Source organism: Delphinus delphis, chromosome 3, assembly GCF_949987515.2.
Source record: "Delphinus delphis chromosome 3, mDelDel1.2, whole genome shotgun sequence".
Lineage (NCBI taxonomy): Eukaryota > Metazoa > Chordata > Mammalia > Artiodactyla > Delphinidae > Delphinus > Delphinus delphis.
The window spans coordinates 47663152-47679997 of NC_082685.1; the positions used below are offsets into that span (position 1 = coordinate 47663152).

The window sequence follows — 16846 nt, forward strand, 5'->3', positions numbered from 1 at the left end:
GCGCACGCCTTGTGCTGGCATTTTCAGTGCAGCTTATCCCAGCAGCAACCCCCCCCGCCCCTGTCTCCAAGTCACCAGCTTCCTCGCCCCCCCTCCAACTCCCGGCACACCAGGGCACCCTCTCCTGTCACGCGCGTGTCTCCGGTGGGGCTCCCAGGCGCCGCCAGAGCCCGGGACGCCGCCTCGCCTTCCCTTCCCCCAGCATCGCCGAGCGCGCACCGGGGCCGCGCGCCGCAGGGGGACCCAGGCATCCCCAGACAGTCCTCCGCCCCCATCCTGCCGTGCTTTTCCCCTCGGGGGCTCCGCCGGTTAGCGAAACCAGGAAGGTTCTATCCCCGCCCGCATGTCCACGTGCCCCGCAGACCCCTATGGCTTCAGCGGGCAACTGGCAGGAAACTCCGCGCTGCTGGCGCTTTGGGGGAGCCTTGGCGGGGGAGGGGGGCAGCAGCAGAACGCGGGGTATTCGAGACTGGAGAATCAGGGGACTCCGGGGACCGGGGCAAGCGCCTGTGCCCGGGCCACAAGTCCACGTGAAAGTACGGCAGCAAGTGCCGGGAGCCTGAGGGCGCGCCTCCCGCACCCAGAGCCAGCGTAAGGGTCCCCCACACCTTGGCGCGGCTCAACCTCCCCAAGGAAGCGCAGAACCCCCCAGCTCTGCGGGCGTGGGGGCCGGACTCCAAGCAACGAAGGCTAGACCCTCCCCAGCGGCCGTAGCGCCCCCAACGCTCCGGCACGCGCGGGAGGACCTCCAGCTCCGAGTCCCCATAACGAAGCGCATCTCAGGGTGCACGGAAGGGGGGCTCTGCAGCCTGGAACCCCCGATCCCCCCAACACGCCCACCGCTGCCTCCCGGCCTCCGCGGCTGCGGCGGCAGCCCCCGCAGCTCAGCAGCCCTGGCTCTGGGCCCGTGGCCCCTGCTGGCCGTACCTGCGTGTCGGCGAGATAGTTGAGGAAGAAGGAAGAGAGCTCTTCGTCCAGCAGCGCGCCGCAGTCGTTCCCCGCCATCTTCCAGCCGCGGCTGCAGCGTGCGGCGGAGTCAGCGCCGAGCCGGCCGGGGGGGAGGGAGCGAGCGAGCGAGGAAGGGAGGCGGGAGGAGGGAGAGAGGCCGGCGGGAGGAGGAGGGCGGAGCTCGGGCCCCGGCTGCCGCAGGGCAGCTGGCTGCGGGGGCGGGGCCGCGCGGTGCCCGCTCGAGCAGGGGGTCGCGCCCCCACTTTCCTGCGCAACGTCTGGCGCCGCGATTCTCGCCCGCTGCCCCCTGCCCGGGAGGAAAGCGCCCGTAGCCTGGTGACGGTGCCCAAGCCGACAGTCCGATGCCTGCGCAGCAATGCGGGCAGCCCACCGCTCCTGCCAGAGCGAATCACGTTGCGTTAGCACTGGGCGGGTCCTTCGAGACAACCTGCTTCGGCACAGCTGGGGAAACTGAGGCCTGGGAAGGTGGAGGACCTCGTTTGAAGCCACAGTGCAGTTCAGTGCAGGAAGACAAAGCCCAGGTCTGGCTGCCCTGGAGGCTTGAGTTTGTCATGCCGGGCTGCAGGCCAGAGAGGGAGGGATACCATAGGTCAAAGGTGGAGAAATCCGGGAAGGCTCCTCAGAGGGAGTGGCTTTTTAAAAATTCTTTTCCTTAGAAGATACGTTGACCCATATTCCAAATGTAACCCTCTTTCTCTCTTAAGTATCCCCTCACTCCCTAATTCCCCCCAACCCCCCCAAAAAAACCCCAAAACCGCAATGACTTCTCTTACCATGGCCCACAATGTCTTCAAATGGCCAGCCTCCTGCATGCTTCCCCAGGCCCACTGGCCTCCTCCCAGTTTCTTGGGTGAACCATCTCACAACAGGGTGCTGTCCCCTGCCAGCGGATGTTCATCTAGTAAACCACATCTTCACCGCATCCTTCCTTGCTGCCCCTCAGACTGTCAACCCATTCCCTCTCCCCCTACTCCCACCGTCCTGGGCTCCCTTAGTTCTGCAGGCCTTTAAAACACTGGTTAACAGTTGTCATTTTACATTAGTTTCAGTGAAGATTTGATCTTGGAATCTCTTCCTACTAGACTCTTAAGACCCATGGAAGCAGGGCCTGAATCTGCTTTGGCACATGCTGTGTCTCCAGTGCCTGGCATATAGTAGGTTCTTAATAAATAATGTGTTAACTAAAAATCACAGAGGATTTTGATCCCCCATTACCACCACCACACATTGTGTAGATAAGGAAACTGCCCAGAGTCAAGGGTGCACATGGAGTGAGTGCCAGAGCCAGAACCAGGACTCGGGTCTCCTGACGCCAACCTTGAACTCTCATCATCATGCCCTGCTGTTTGCCAGGCAGGAGATGAGGGCACCGCCTGGGTAAAGGCAGGAAGGCGGGAAGATTTAGCCCTGTTTTATTGGGCCCTCCTGCCTCCTTCTCTCCTCCCACCCTGAACTCACAAGGCCTGACCCACCCTGCCTGCCCTACCTGGGCTCCCTCCCAGCCAGAGGAGGAAACAGGGAGGGTCCACAGTACACCTGCTCAGACTTGAACACCAGGGCAAGAGCTTCCTTCTTCTCCAGCCTGAGGTTCCCAGAACCGCAGGGCATGATTTCACTCTTTGGGCTTTAGACCAGTGAGCTTTTAAGGGACAATGAATCCCAAGAGAAAGCCTAGGACTTCCCCGGCGGTCCAGTGGTTACGACTCTACTCTTCCAATGCAACAGACGCGGGTTCGATCCCTGGTCAGGGAACGAAGTTCCCACGTGGCACGCAGCCAAAAAAAAAACAAAAAAACGAGAGAGAAATCCTATGTGTAACCTTGGAGCACTAACCTGGTAGTCAGTAGTCCCAGGTTCTGGTCCAGCCCACCACATCTCATTCCAATATTGGGCAACTCAGGGAGTTAAGAGCATGGGCCCTCTAGTCAGATTGCCTGGTTTTGAACGCCTGCAAGTCATTTGGTCTCAGGCCTTGGTTTCCTCATCTACACAAATGGGGATCATAGAATTACTTACTTCAGGACTTCCCTGGTGGTACAGTGGTTAAGAATCCACCTGCCACAAAAAAAAAAAGAATCTACCTGCGAATGCAGGGGACACGGGTTCAAGCCCTGGTCGGGGAAGATCCCACATGCCGCAGAGCAACTAGGCCCGTGTGCCACAACTACTGAGCCTGCGCTCTAGAGCCCGCGAGCCACAACTACTGAGCCCGTGTGCCACAACTGCTAAAGCCCGCACGCCTAGAGCCCATGCTCCACAACAAGAGGAGCCAACGCAATGAGAAGCACCGCAACGAAGAGTAGCCCCTGCTCACCACAACTAGAGAAAGCCCGCACACAGCAACGAAGACCCAATGCAGCCATAAATAAATAAATAAATACTTTTTTTAAAAAAAGAATTACTTCATAGGGATGTTATGATGATCAAGGAGATGACATATGGAAAGTGTTTGGCACAGTACCTGACTTCATGGGGAAAATGCTAACCTCTCTGGTTTTCTGTTTCCTCATCTGTAAAAATGGGGATAAAATATTTGTCTCTCGGAGGCCCTGGCCAATGTTACTTTCCTTTCCTCCAGCGCTTACAGGTTGCTGGCTACCTTGAACTCCAATAGGTCTGGATTTGAATCCTGGTGCTCACTAACTCTGTGCCCTTGGTTGTTTACTTAACCTCTCTGAGCCTCAGTTTCCTCCAGGTAGGGATCTTGTGAGGATTGAATGAAACAATGTGTGTAAAATAAATTGCCTAGCCCTGCACCTGGCAAAGAGGAAGTGCTAATTCTCACGCTCATCATCGTCACCACCATCACCAGTGTCATCAGCATTAGCACTAAGGATGTGAGCTCTCCTAAGGCCCCGCTTTTCTGCTGTTGCGCATAGACACCAGAGTCAGAGCCCCACAGGACTCTGTTTCCAAGAAGTGTCCCTACCAGATCCAGCCTGGCCTCTGATTGGTGTTGTGCCCCTTATAACCCAGGGACCATTCTTGGAGGGTCCCCAAGGCCAGCCATCTCTAGCCTTGGCCTGGCAGAGCTGCAGGGCCAGACAGGGCCTCCCAGGGAAGCCCTCAACGCTCGCCCAATGGCTTTTGTCTTTAAAACCCTGATGTTGATAGAAAACCCACAAATTGCCCAGCTTCAGGGCGTTTCTTACTAACCCCTGTGTCCTCAGAACGGGCTTCTGGCTGGCAAGAAACTCAGGTGAAAAGGCACCTCACCTGAGATATCCAGCTTCTTTTACAAAAACACCTTATCCCAGGAATTCCTTTATCAAGGGCCAACCACAGAGTCAACCTCATCACCTTCTCTGATCCTTAAAAGCCCTCAAGAAACCTAACAGGCTAGATGATCTTGTGCAGTTAGCTTCACGTATCTGAGGCTGCTTCCCTACCTGTAAAAACAAAAGGGTCCGGCTAAACCAACCTCTACTGAACACTCCAGCCCAGATATCCTGGCAGTTTATAGGTATCAACCTAAACTTAACAGCTTTTCTGTACTGTGCATGTGCCAGACACCTGAGTTTATATCATGTCAGATTGTCTTCAGCAACCCTGAGTAGTCGGCAGTGTGATATCCATTTTATGACTGAGGAAACAAAAAAGCTTAAAAGGGGTTAAAGTGATTAGCCCAAGACCAAGCAGTTAGAGACACAGCTGAGATCTGAAGCCAGATCTGTGCATGGTCTAAGCCACAGATGCTTGAAAGGGATTGAGGAAAACCTCACACCAGCAACCCCTCCCGGGAAGCTGGAATGGTGGCACATTTCCTATTTTATGACTTTCAGGTGAAGGGCAATAATCATGCCAAACTTGGACTTCAAGTGCCTCAACTCCTATCTCCTCTGCCTTTTATTGGCCTTGCCTCTCCCGAGATTAGTGAAAGTTTGCCCTGCCCATACCCTGGGCAAAGCCCAGACCGCCCCAGGCTCCATGGAAATGGCTACAGCAAAGTGAACCTATTTGACTTGAATATTTTAGTCACTACCAACAAATCCTCAAAAGTAAAAAACATCAGTGTTTTCTATCTTCTGATAATAGGAGAATGCTTTACTCAGATATTACAGCCATGATTCTCAAACTCTGGAGTCATGTCAGTCACCTGGGCCCCGTCAGCAGAGATTACAATTCAATAGGTCTATGGTGGGCCCAGGCATCTGCATTTCATAGGCTCCCCTAAATGACTCTGCTGCAGGAAACTACCCATCATTCAATAGATGTTTAATGAGCACCTACTATGTGCCAGCCAGTGTGATCAGTGAACACAACAGCTGCCACCCCTGCCCACATTCTATTCAACACAACTGCTTAGTGAATTTTTGTCGAGTGAATGGGGGAGATAGGACATGGGTCTTGGTAATCACTGAGGTTTCCTGCCAGCTGCCCATAACTCTGATTCTCTGACCCAGACCAGGAAGTCAGACACACACCTATTTCCCACCTATTTCTCCAGTCCCAGGAGGCAAGGACTCAAGCCAAGAGGAACTAAAAAGTTACCTGGTTTATATTGTTAATTTAGAAAGCCAGCTCCATCTTCTATTGAATTGTAGAACTTGAGAACCGTGGAGGGGCAGTGGAGGGTATGTTATCTACCAGCTTCGCTGTACAGGTAGAAGAATGTGGCGGAGGTCATACAACCCTTCAGGGGCAGAGCCAGGACTAGTAGCCAGAGCTCCAGATTGGGTAGTGCTCAGGTGTCTTCACAGGACAAACTTCTCAGGGCTGAGGCTGTGGAAGACATCATCCAGTTGCGTCAGTCAAGGGTCTCAGAACTGGGGACAGGGGTTTCTGGCCCTTGAAAGTCCATCATAAGCAAGGCACTTGTTTGTGTTGCCCTCTTCTTCCTGTAGGGCTAACTTATAAACTCACCAATACCTTTGGGAGATACTTACCAGATCACTTTCTCTTTGACACACTACAAATGATGAAAGGGTTTCCAAATCAGCCAGTGAGGGCAGTAAACAGCTGTGAAGTCAGCTATGACTGTTTTGCAGTTTTGAAAGGACAGATTTTCATTCACCCTCTTCTGCCTTGTTAATGACTGTGCACAAGTATGGGAATCATGAAGCGGGGTAGGAAGAGAAACACCTGCTTTTTCCCCATCTGCCCACAGATCAAAATGATCCCAGACATGTGTGACAGATAAATGGGCCCTCCTTATGCCCATTTGACAGATGGAGAAACAAAGGCCCAGAGATGTGAATTATTCTTTTTTTTTTACAGAGATGTAAATTCTACCAGGTTATTATATATATATATAAATATCTACCTATATATCTATATCTATCTATACATAGATCAACCTATCTGTCCCACCTGACCTAGAATTTTGTGTGGATCAAGTTCACTTACAAAGGACTTTGAATTTTACATTCACAATCCTAAATCATCAGTAATGCTCCTTTGGAAATTTATCCTAAGGGTCTGATTCAAAAGCTGGGACCACTACAGCATGATGTTTATGTGGGTAGATAAATAGATAGATAGATTCAACAAATATTTTTAGAACCTGCTGGGTGCTACAGACCTGTGCTACAGGCCCACAAATGGTAACCATAATACAATCTTTGCTCTTGCGTAACTCACAGCTCTGATCTCCACAACATGCAGGGGAGAGACTAGTCAACCTGCAGCTTGCTAGGGAGGGTGTAATAAGTTCCTTAATGGAGGAAGTTGCGGGGCTGAAAACTGGGTGGGGCTGGGAGAAGAGTCCAGGGGAGAGGCGGGATCTGAGCCAAGACAATGAAAGTAGTAGGAGGGATATGGAAAAGTGGGTGGACTGAAGCCATATTTTAGAGGAGGGATCAATAGTCTTTGGCCATAGGTAAGAAATGGTGGGGGAATTACAGGGAATGGTCAGGACACCCAGGTTCTGGCTTCACTGGATGATTGGTCTTAGAAGAGAGGCAGCTCAGAAGGAAGTCTCCTAAGGAGTATTTTCAGATGACTGTGGGATGTTCAAGGGGAGACATACAAGGGGGGCACATTGATGCCAAGCAAAAAATTGGAAAGAACCTCAACATCTAGTAAGACAGTTCAATTCCACACCTAGTTACAGACAGTAGACAAAAGCTCACACATGTGTGCAGAGAACTGTGTCCAAGGATGTTCAATGCAGTATTGTTAATTATGGTAAAAATAAAGGTTACAGGAAAAATGAACTGTAGGGTGAGATCACACAATGGAATATTAGATACTTGTGAAAGTCAGTAACAGCTGCATGAATCCACAAAGATAAATCACAAAAGCAATAAGTGAGATCAACAAGCAGCCTAAGGATACACACAGTATTATGCCACTTACGCAATATTTTAAAATATGCAAAATAACACTCCATAACGCTGGTCAATGCATGTATATGAAGTAAAAGCATAAACACAGGACAGCAAAGACACAGATCATTTTAGGAAAGGAGAGGAGAGAGGGATCCAGGGCTGGCTTCGTGGTGTGTGAAGCGTGCACCTCATGCGTGCAGTCACACTGGCCCTGGTCATGCTCTGCTGTTGCCATCTTGAAATTCATAATGATTTTTGAATAAGGGTTCCCACATTTCATTTTGCACCAGACCCTGCAAGTTATGTAGTTTGTCCTGGCGGGATTAGAGTACATTGTACGTGAGAGAGCTCCAATTGTACCTGTGATTTTTTTTTTTTAATCTCAAAAAAAATTTTTTTTTAATTCATTTAGGTATTTATTTTTGGCTGTGTTGGGTCTTCGTTGCTGCACGCGGGCTTTTTCTAGTTGTGGAGAGTGGGGGGCTATTCTTTGCTGCGGTGTGCAGGCTTCTCATTGCAGTGGCTTCTCTTGCTGCTGAGCATGGGCTCTAGGCGTGTGGGCTTCAGTAGTTGTGGCACATGGGCCCAGTAGTTGTGGCTCATGGGCTCTAGAGCGCAGGCTCAGTAGTTGTGGTGCACAGGCTTAGTTGTTCCGCCGCATGTGGGATCTTCCCGGACCAGGGCTCGAACCCATGTCCCCTGCATTGGCAGGTGGATTCTCAACCACTGCGCTACCAGGGAAGCCCTCGAAAATGTTTTTAAAGTATCAGTATTTGTTAAATCTATGTAGTGTATTGTTCCCTGTGCTTTTTTGTACGTTTGAAATATTTTATAATACAAAAACAATGAAGATGCAGTTATATAAATAGTGGTTTATTTACTTGAAATACACTGCAGAAGGTAGAAATCTATATGGAAAATGTACAGGAAAACATGTATAACATTAAGTGAAACAGAATTATAAAAATGTTTGTAAAGTGATTATAGCTATATGCATAAATGTACATGTAAAGTGTGTATGTTAGAGTGACATAAGGAGTGTAAACAAATGAAACGTGATTAGGATGGCAGAAATAATTTCTTTTAATATTTTCATTTGTGTTGTTACAATTTTGTTTTTACAATCAATGAAATAAAATGTAACTTGCTGTCGAGCTCCTCTGATAAACTATGTTGCTGAGTGCTGTGTTATTTAAGTAACAAATATGCATTGTAGCAGGGATATTTCAGAGACTCAAGATCTCAACATAAAGGAGTAGCTATGATGGAACTTTTGGGAAGCCTCCCTAAAATGAGGCCTGAACTGGAAGTCAGGTTGGAGTCCCACTCTGGCACTGAACTCACATTTGGACAAATCTCTTCTCCAACCTAACACTCAAATTCCCAGTCTGCACACCAGTGGGCTTGGACTGGATCAACCACCCCAAACATACCTTGGATGGGTGTCTCCCCGAGACCTCTGCCTTGACGGTGAGATGCTCTGATTCCCTATCCCCTTTGCAGGGGAGATCATCCGGTCCATATGTATTTTGGCAGCAGAGACGGTTGATGTAAGGATACTGAGAGGAGAATCCAGGTCAGTAGGCGACCCCAGGAGTATTTTACATGGGGTGAAATCTCCTTGGCTCCTGGAGCAGCCAGAATGGCAGAATCCCAGGGAAAGGGCATGGCCTTACCGGCAGGGCAAGGCATAGAGGGCACAGCATGGCATCATGGGCACAGCATCACGGGAGCCGCAGAGCATCCTGGGTACAGCATGATGGGTGCAACCCTGCTCTCTTCAGCTTCCCTGAGAAAACTGACAGACAACTCAAAAGAAGAAAAATTGGTTGAAAGGGAATATTCCACCTTCTGTCAGAGTTATTTTATTATTTTTTCATTATAAATTATTTTAACTTACAAATGACATAATTATTTTACCCTTGTATATTAAAAAAAATAAACAATACAAATAAAGGACAAGGTTCTGTTACCAACCCACCCAACACCACTCCCTCCCCACAGGTGCCCACTGTTTGTATTTCATGAATGGCCTTTCAGAAAAGAAAAAAAAAAAAAAGGGTATTTTTCTTTGTTTTATATACTCATTATAAGACCTAGAAACCCTCAAAGTTTCATTGAGACTTTTAAACAAAAACAGAATCCTACTATAATAATTACTATTTTGTAATTTCCTTCTCAATGTGTCTTGGAGGTCTTTCCATATCAGTACATATAGATCTACCTATTCCTTCAAATTGATGCATGGCTTTCCCCATGGTGAGTGTGCCATGGACTTGATTTGTAACTGTTGGTCCATCATGTTTCTAGACTTATGTTCTCCAGGTTATATGGTCCTGGTTATATCACTAAAGAATATGCAAATTTGGGGTTAGAAAATAATGACAATGGATGCATTCCTTTATTCATTCAATCAACAGAAGGCTGTGGAATGCTTACTTTGAGTATACCCTTCATCTTTTAATACACAATCAAGCCAGATATGCATAGTTTAGAAAATAACATCAGTCAAGTTGCTACATTGTTTGAAATTCATTCATCATTCCTTCATGAGCAAACTACTTTGTGCCACGTATTCTGCTAAACTTTGTGGGACTATACAGTATTAGTTGTGATTGCTTTGGTTGCAAATAACAAAAAACCCTACTTAAACTGCCTTTAACAGGTAATGTATTGGCTTCCATAATTAACACATTTAAAGGAGGAATGTTGCCAGGAAGATGTGGAAGTTCATTTCTCAGCTCTCTTTTCCTCTGTGTCTGCTTCATTCTAAGACAGGTTCTCTCCCGGTGATGGCAAGGTGGTATGCTCCAGGCCCAAACCCAATCCTCTTAGCAAGTCCAGCAAAGGAACTGTCCCAGTTGTCCAGCAAAAGACTAGGATTCACTCTGATTATATCAGTTTGGCTCAAATGCCCATCACTAAGCCAATCCCTGCTCTGATTGGTCAGTACTGGGTTACATGCCCACCTCTGAATCCAGGAGTCAAGCTATTTCATGCAACCCCCCCAACGCCCAAACCAAGGTTTCTTAACAAGACACCATTAATTTGAATGGAAAATAATTACATCCTTTTTACTAACTTCAAACTGAAATTTAGCATTTCCTTCTATTATGAATGTAGCAAACAAAGCACAGCGGTATTAAAAGTTTCCATAACTTTGGCACCAATAGAAATCACAGATATTTCATATCATATCACAGAATATCATTTGTGTTCATCACTATTTTGAAATTACAGTAGCTATTAGACCAACTAGATCTTGTGTGTTAATAAAAAATATATATTGGGCTTCCCTGGTGGCGCAGCGGTTGAGAGTCTGCCTGCCGATGCAGGGGACACAGGTTCGTGCCCCGGTCTGGGAAGATCCCACATGCCGTGGAGCGGCTGGGCCCGTGAGCCATGGCTGCTGAGCCTGCGTGTCCGGAGACTGTTGCTCTGCAACGGGAGAGGCCACAACAGTGAAAGGCCCGCGTACCGCAAAAAAAAAAAATATATATATATATATATATGTGTATATATATATATTATTATATCAAAATTTCTTTTTCTTACCATTTGATAACTATTTCAATATAATTGACTTCTTTTAAATCATTTGTAGTTGATATTAAGCATTTAAAAACATCAATCTGAGGAGGGGTCCATAGGCTTTTACAGACTGTCAGGGGGTCCATAGCACACAAAAAAGGTCTAGATATAGTATGGGGGAGGGGTGTCTCCCTAAAAGGAAATCAGGTGCCTTTGCCAGAGAAAGATGAAAAGGTGCTGAGTAGGCAGAAACAACTGATGTCCACACCAAAGGGATACAGAGATGAATCAGATGTGAGCCTGCCTCTAAGCCAGTTAGACAAGGTGTCGGCACTTCCACCGCAGGGGGCACAGGTTCCACCCCTGGTTGGGGAACTAACATCCCGCATACCACAAGGCCAAAAAAAAGAAAAAGCAGTACACCTAAGGACTTAACCACAGAATTAAATATCATAATGAAAAGAGGTGTATAAAGATGTCGCTCATTCTCGAAGGATTCCCATCATCAAAAACAATGAAAGACAATGGTGATACATGAAATTAAATGTAAGCATAGAAGTTAGTGGGACCATTTTTTTAAAATATGCAATGATAATTCTTAAGAATATTTTGTTCCATAAACCAGGATTAGTAATACTTCTCTGTGACACTCTCCAACCCTTTTAGAATTATCTTGAGGACCATTTAAGACAAAGATGTGAGAGTATTTTAAAACCCTCTAGTAGAATAATTACTGTTGGGACTCTTTACAGTTTATAGAGCATGGTCCTACTCATGAGCTCCATTCCACTCCTTGTGATGAGTAATCTCCTGCCTCAGGGCCTTTGCACTTGCTGTTCCCTTAACCAGGAGTGCTCTTCCCTCAGCTCCCCTTGTGTTTTGTTCTCATTCTTCAGCCCTTAGCCCAAATCTCACCTTGTCAGGGAGGCCCTCCCTGACTATCTGATCTAAATTAAATCTCTGAAATTATCTTGCTTGTTTACTTATAAGACAAGCAAGGCAGGAGAGCAGGAATAGTGTCTTGTTACCCACAGTGTCCCCCAGAATCTAGGACAGTTCCTCCCACATGGAAGGATGCTATTAAATGAGGAGTGATCGACATCTCTGTGAAATTGGTAGCCAGGCCTGTGGTACGGAGGAGGAAGCTGAGGCTCAGGGAGGAGAAATGACTTATTCAAGTTTCTGTGGCAGGTATGGTAAGCACATAATTAATTATCCAGCCTGGAAGGTTTTTACCCTGGACACATGCTAAGCTGACAGGACACGGGATAGCAGGTGTAAACTGAAACAACAAACAAAGACACCTGGTCACACTTCAGAAGGGGGACTAAACCCTGGCAAGTGTAAGCCATGTTCTTTCTGCTAAATCTGAAGTTCTGTGAAAAGTCAAGGTCAGCAAATTACTTTCCCCACATGCCTCTGCCCCACAGGGAACACTAACCTACGCAGCTCAGGAGCAGCTGATCATCACGAATCTGCTGACTTTATTGTCCCCCAGAAGTCCTGAGAAGGTTCTCACAGCAGAAGCCAAGATTTCTTCTGTGGAAGTAGGTGCGACGGTAGAATGAACAAAATTAAACCTGGATTTCCTCTGTGAAGAGAAGGAGGAGAAGCTCATGAGATCACTTTGCTCTGCAGATGCCGACTGCCCTGCATAGAATCCAGCAACATGCCTGCCCTTTGACCAGGTCTCCCTGTCCCTGGGAGTTCACCTTAAAAATGAGCGAAAGGAAGAGAAAAAGCTAGCCAGGCAAAAATATTCACTGAGGTGGACTGGGGGTGGGGAGGCTGGGTTTGGAGCGTAGAGTCAGGCAGGCCTGGGTTTGAAGCCCTGCTCTACCACTATCAAAAGAGTGGCCAACAGTGCCGCCCAACCCCTGTGCATGCTGTTCCTCCAGCATCAAGGATGGGGTCTGGCTCTTCCCCTTGATTTCGGACTAGCCTTGTGACTTGATTTGACCAAGAGAATGCAGCAGAGAGGGTGCTATGCCAGTACCAGGCCTAGGGGTCAGGACAGTGGGAGCTTTTGCTTTCGCTCTCCAGGAAGCCAGCCACTGTGTAAAGAAGTCCTGTTAACATGCTAGACAGATCACGTAGATAGAAAGAGACCCTGAAAGATGAGAGACCACAAAGACAGAAACCAGCCGACTCACAGCCATTTCAGCCTCCTCTGCTGTGGCACCAGACATCTGAATAAACCCATCTTGGATCCTCTAGCTCCAGTGAAGTTGCCTCAGTCAGTACTGTGTGCAGCAGAGATGACTCACCTCCACCAAGCCCTGACCACATTGCAGAATCATGAATAAACAAATGGTCCTTGTCCCCTTAAGCGATCACATTTGGGGGCAATTTGTTACACAGCAATAGCTACCTGAATTTGGGCAAATTATTAAAATAATGTGAGCCTCTGTTTCTTCATCTGTAAAATGGGATAACTTGAATACTTACCTTATAGGATTGTGGTGATGCTCAAATGTTACATAGCAAACATTTAGTGATTTTGTGGAATATAATATTATATGATAATATGGTATAATTTCCTGCAGGCGTTAAGTTTCTGTAAGTTATTGGAAGGACTCTACTGGGTAGAATAGTATGGAGCCATTAGAATTCATAAGCATAACGTTTGTGAACAACGAACAAATGAAAACTGGTAGTGTATTTGGGTGGTGCGTTTTATTTACAAATGTACCTTTAGGATTTCTTTAGTGTCATTGTCAGCTTCTTAATAATAAATCATTTTAATGCAATTTCCAAATGGGATTAAGTTTTGAAGAAAACATGGAGAAATGAAAACTGTGTATTTGAGTTTTGGTTTTAGTGAAAATGTACTCAAATTTCCTTTAATTCGATCTTCATAAAAAATAAGTTTAGTGCAATTATTAACTAGAAAACTGGTCATTGTGTAATTTATCCAGCGGTATTATGAGCCCAGCAGAGAACTAGGTGTTTGCGTTGCTTTGTTTATTCAACAAATAGCAAGAGCTCAAGGGGAGGGATTTCCATGCTTTGTTCTTTGATGCCTCCCAGCAACTCTATGATGTCAGTGGTGTTATCCGCATTTCACAGATGAGGAAACTGAGACTCAGAGAGGTTAAGTTACTTGCCAAAGTCATTCAGCTTGGAAGTCGCAGAACTGAGATTTGAATTTAGGTCTCTTGAGACTGTCTTCCCATCATCAAAGCTCACTCCTTTGCCCACAGCAGTGCAGACTGCTCCGAACAGAGACTGACCAAGCAAGTTTGTGAGCAGCGAGAGGCAGCACTCTCACAGAACGACAGCATGGAGTCAGGAGTCCTGGACTTGAATTCTGGGTCACTATGTGGCCCTTCCCTCTGGACCTTAGTGGCCTCACAGGTTAAATGAGGGATTTGGAAAAATACTTGAAAAATTCTGGAGAACAACCCAAACCGTAATCCCTTGGACCTTAACTTTAACTGATTATAGTTAGTATGTTAGTCCTAAAATTGTGCTACAAATATGCCAATGGTACTCAGTTACTATTCTAAGCAGTATTTGGAGTTTAAGTCCCAAGATTTGGGTTCAAAGACTGGCTCTACTTTTGAGTGACTTCGGGCCAGTTTTCTAACTCTCTGACTCTCAGTTTCAAGGACAATAACAATCATAACCTCTCTCATTGATCATGTGGACCCAGTGAGGTAAACCCTGTGGAAGAACTGAATGTTATATATATATATATCTTAAATGAAAGACACTTTAATGAAATATCAAAGTAAAATTCCATAGTATATACAATCAGCATCAATCTATCTGTTTTGATGTTTTCTAATCATTTAGCAATTCTTTGATAGGTAGATATATATATTTTTTTGAATATGTATATACTATATATGTGATATAGATGATATATAATATTCAAAAAATATATTTTTTGAATATGATATATGAATGGCAACATGCCTGCATCTCTGTGATGACAGAGTTAGAGCTAGGGTGGAAGTTGCCCCCAGCTCCCTGCCCTACCTGCCTCAAGTCTTCCACCTGTCATCACACCTGGAGAGTGGTCTTCCCCGTAACCTGGGGTTACCTCTCTTAATGCATTAACACCTTGAGTGAGAACATTTTCTCTATTAAGTATCTGTTTCCCCCCATGAGACCATGAGCAAATCAAGGCCAGGGACTGATTCTTAATTTTAGATACAGCAGCCCTCACAGTAAATGACATAGAGTAAGTAAATAATGTTTGTTAAACTGACTTGAACCCATAGAGCTTGGAGATTTCTTTTCTTTTTTTTCTTAATTTAATTTAATTTATTTTTTTGGCTGCGTTAGGTCTTTGTTGCTGCGCACGGGCTTTGTCTAGTTGTGGCGAGCAGGAGCTACTCTTCGTTGCGGTGCACAGGCTTCTCATTGTGGTGGCTTCTCTTGTTGCAGAGCACGGGCTCTAGGCGTGTGGGCTTCAGTAGTTGTGGGACATGGGCCTTAGAGCACACAGGCTTCAGTAGTTGCTGCACGTGGGCTCAGTAGTTGCCCACGTGGGCTCAGTAGTTGCGGCACATAGGCTCTAGGGCACGCAGGCTTCAGTAGTTATGGTGCACGGGCTTAGCTGCTCCACAGCATGTGGGATCTTCCAGGACAAGGGATCGAACCTGTGTCCCCTTCACTGGGAGGCGGATTCTTAACCACTGCACCACCAAGGAAGACCCGAGCTTGGAGATTTCTAAAAGCAAAAAGTATTGCTTTAAAATTAGATCTATTTTATATGAATAGCAAATAAGCACATGGAAGGATGCTCCATATTATTACCGATCATTAAGGAAACATAAATGACAATCACAATGCAATACCACTACTCCTTTTCTATGATGACTAAAATTTTAAAAACTTGCCATACCAAGCGTTTGTGACCATGTGGAGCAACTGGAACTCTCATACAATATTGACACAAATGCAAAATAATACAAAGGCAAAATGATACCACTTTGGAAAATAGTTTGCCAATGTTTTAAAAAGTTAAACATATACCTTCCACATGACCAAAAAATCTCATTCTAGGTATTTATACAAAAGAAATTAAAGGGCTTCCCTGGTGGTGCAGTGGTTGAGAGCCCTCCTGCCGATGCAGGGGACGCGGGTTTGTGCCCCGGTCTGGGAAGATCCCACATGCCGCGGAGCGGCTGGGCCCGTGAGCCATGGCCGCTGAGCCTGCGTGTCCGGAGCCTGTGCTCCTCAACGGGAGAGGCCGCAACAGTGAGAGTCCTGCGTACCGCAAAAAAAAAAGAAATTAAAAAAAAAATATGTCCACACAGGATGCATAGGTGAATTATCATAGTAGATTTGTTAACAATAGCCAAAAACTAGAAAAAATCCAAATGGCAGGCTGACTAAACTAATTGAATGAATAGACAAATTGTGGTAATAGCTATTCAATGAATACTGTTCTGCAATAAAAAAGAACAAACTCCTGACATACGCGACAACATAGATGAATCTCAAATGCATGGTGCCAAGTGAAATATGCCAGACTCAAAAGACTGAATAGTATATAATTCCATTTAAATGAAATTCTAGAAAAGGCAAAATTATAGTAACAGGAAGTAACGTGCAGAGGTGGGGAGAGCTGATTGACTAAAAAGAGGACAAGCAAACTTTTGGGCCTGATGGAAGTGTCTAAACTGTAGTGTGGCAGTGGTTACATAACTATTTATGTTTCTCAAACTAATTGAATGTTATACTTAAATTGGTGCATTTTATTGTATGTAAATTATACTTCAGTAAAGCTATTTTTTAAAACATGTATAGATTTGCATGTTTTTTGTTTTTAAATATGGTTGGCTTTTTGAAGTAGGCAGTGTCCCGTCCGCAGAGAATGCCAAAGAACAACCAAATGGATATCTGTCAGGCATGCTGTAGAAGGGATTCCTGAGTTGGGTGCAAGCCCAGAAGAGATGGCCTTTAGACCAGTTACGGTTATGGAATTTAGACTTAAGTCAGTATTGCCTAATGTGTGGTAGAAAGAACAGTGGTCTAGGAGTCAAGAGCTGTTCATTCATTTATTTGTCATTTACTGAACACCTAACACAAGCCTGGCAAGGCTCAACAGTGTTGAGCTTGAG

The 16846-nt window shown here is 46.0% G+C and overlaps 1 protein-coding gene and 1 long non-coding RNA gene across 3 annotated transcripts in view; both read right to left on the bottom strand.

Annotated features, from left to right (window-relative positions):
- The window catches only part of PPARGC1B (PPARG coactivator 1 beta), a 105687-nt gene extending 104627 nt beyond the window's left edge, over positions 1 to 1060 (bottom strand). The window contains exon 1 of the mRNA XM_060008546.1: positions 928 to 1060. Within this exon, the coding sequence (XP_059864529.1) occupies positions 928 to 1005 (78 nt within the window). The 5' untranslated portion in view covers positions 1006 to 1060. The remainder of the gene's footprint in view (positions 1 to 927) is intronic.
- A 7335-nt stretch (positions 1061 to 8395) lies between these two features.
- Positions 8396 to 12978, bottom strand: LOC132422012 (uncharacterized). 2 transcript variants are annotated; one of them, XR_009518801.1, is made up of 3 exons: positions 12923 to 12978; positions 12211 to 12360; positions 8396 to 10676 (listed from the first exon to the last, which is right to left on the bottom strand). It is a non-coding gene; the product is annotated as an uncharacterized lncRNA (long non-coding RNA). The 2 variants fall into 2 exon arrangements; XR_009518800.1 differs by lacking the exon at positions 12923 to 12978 and having other exon boundaries at positions 8397 to 8797; positions 8915 to 10676; positions 12211 to 12458.
- Between the last annotated feature and the right edge of the window lie 3868 nt (positions 12979 to 16846).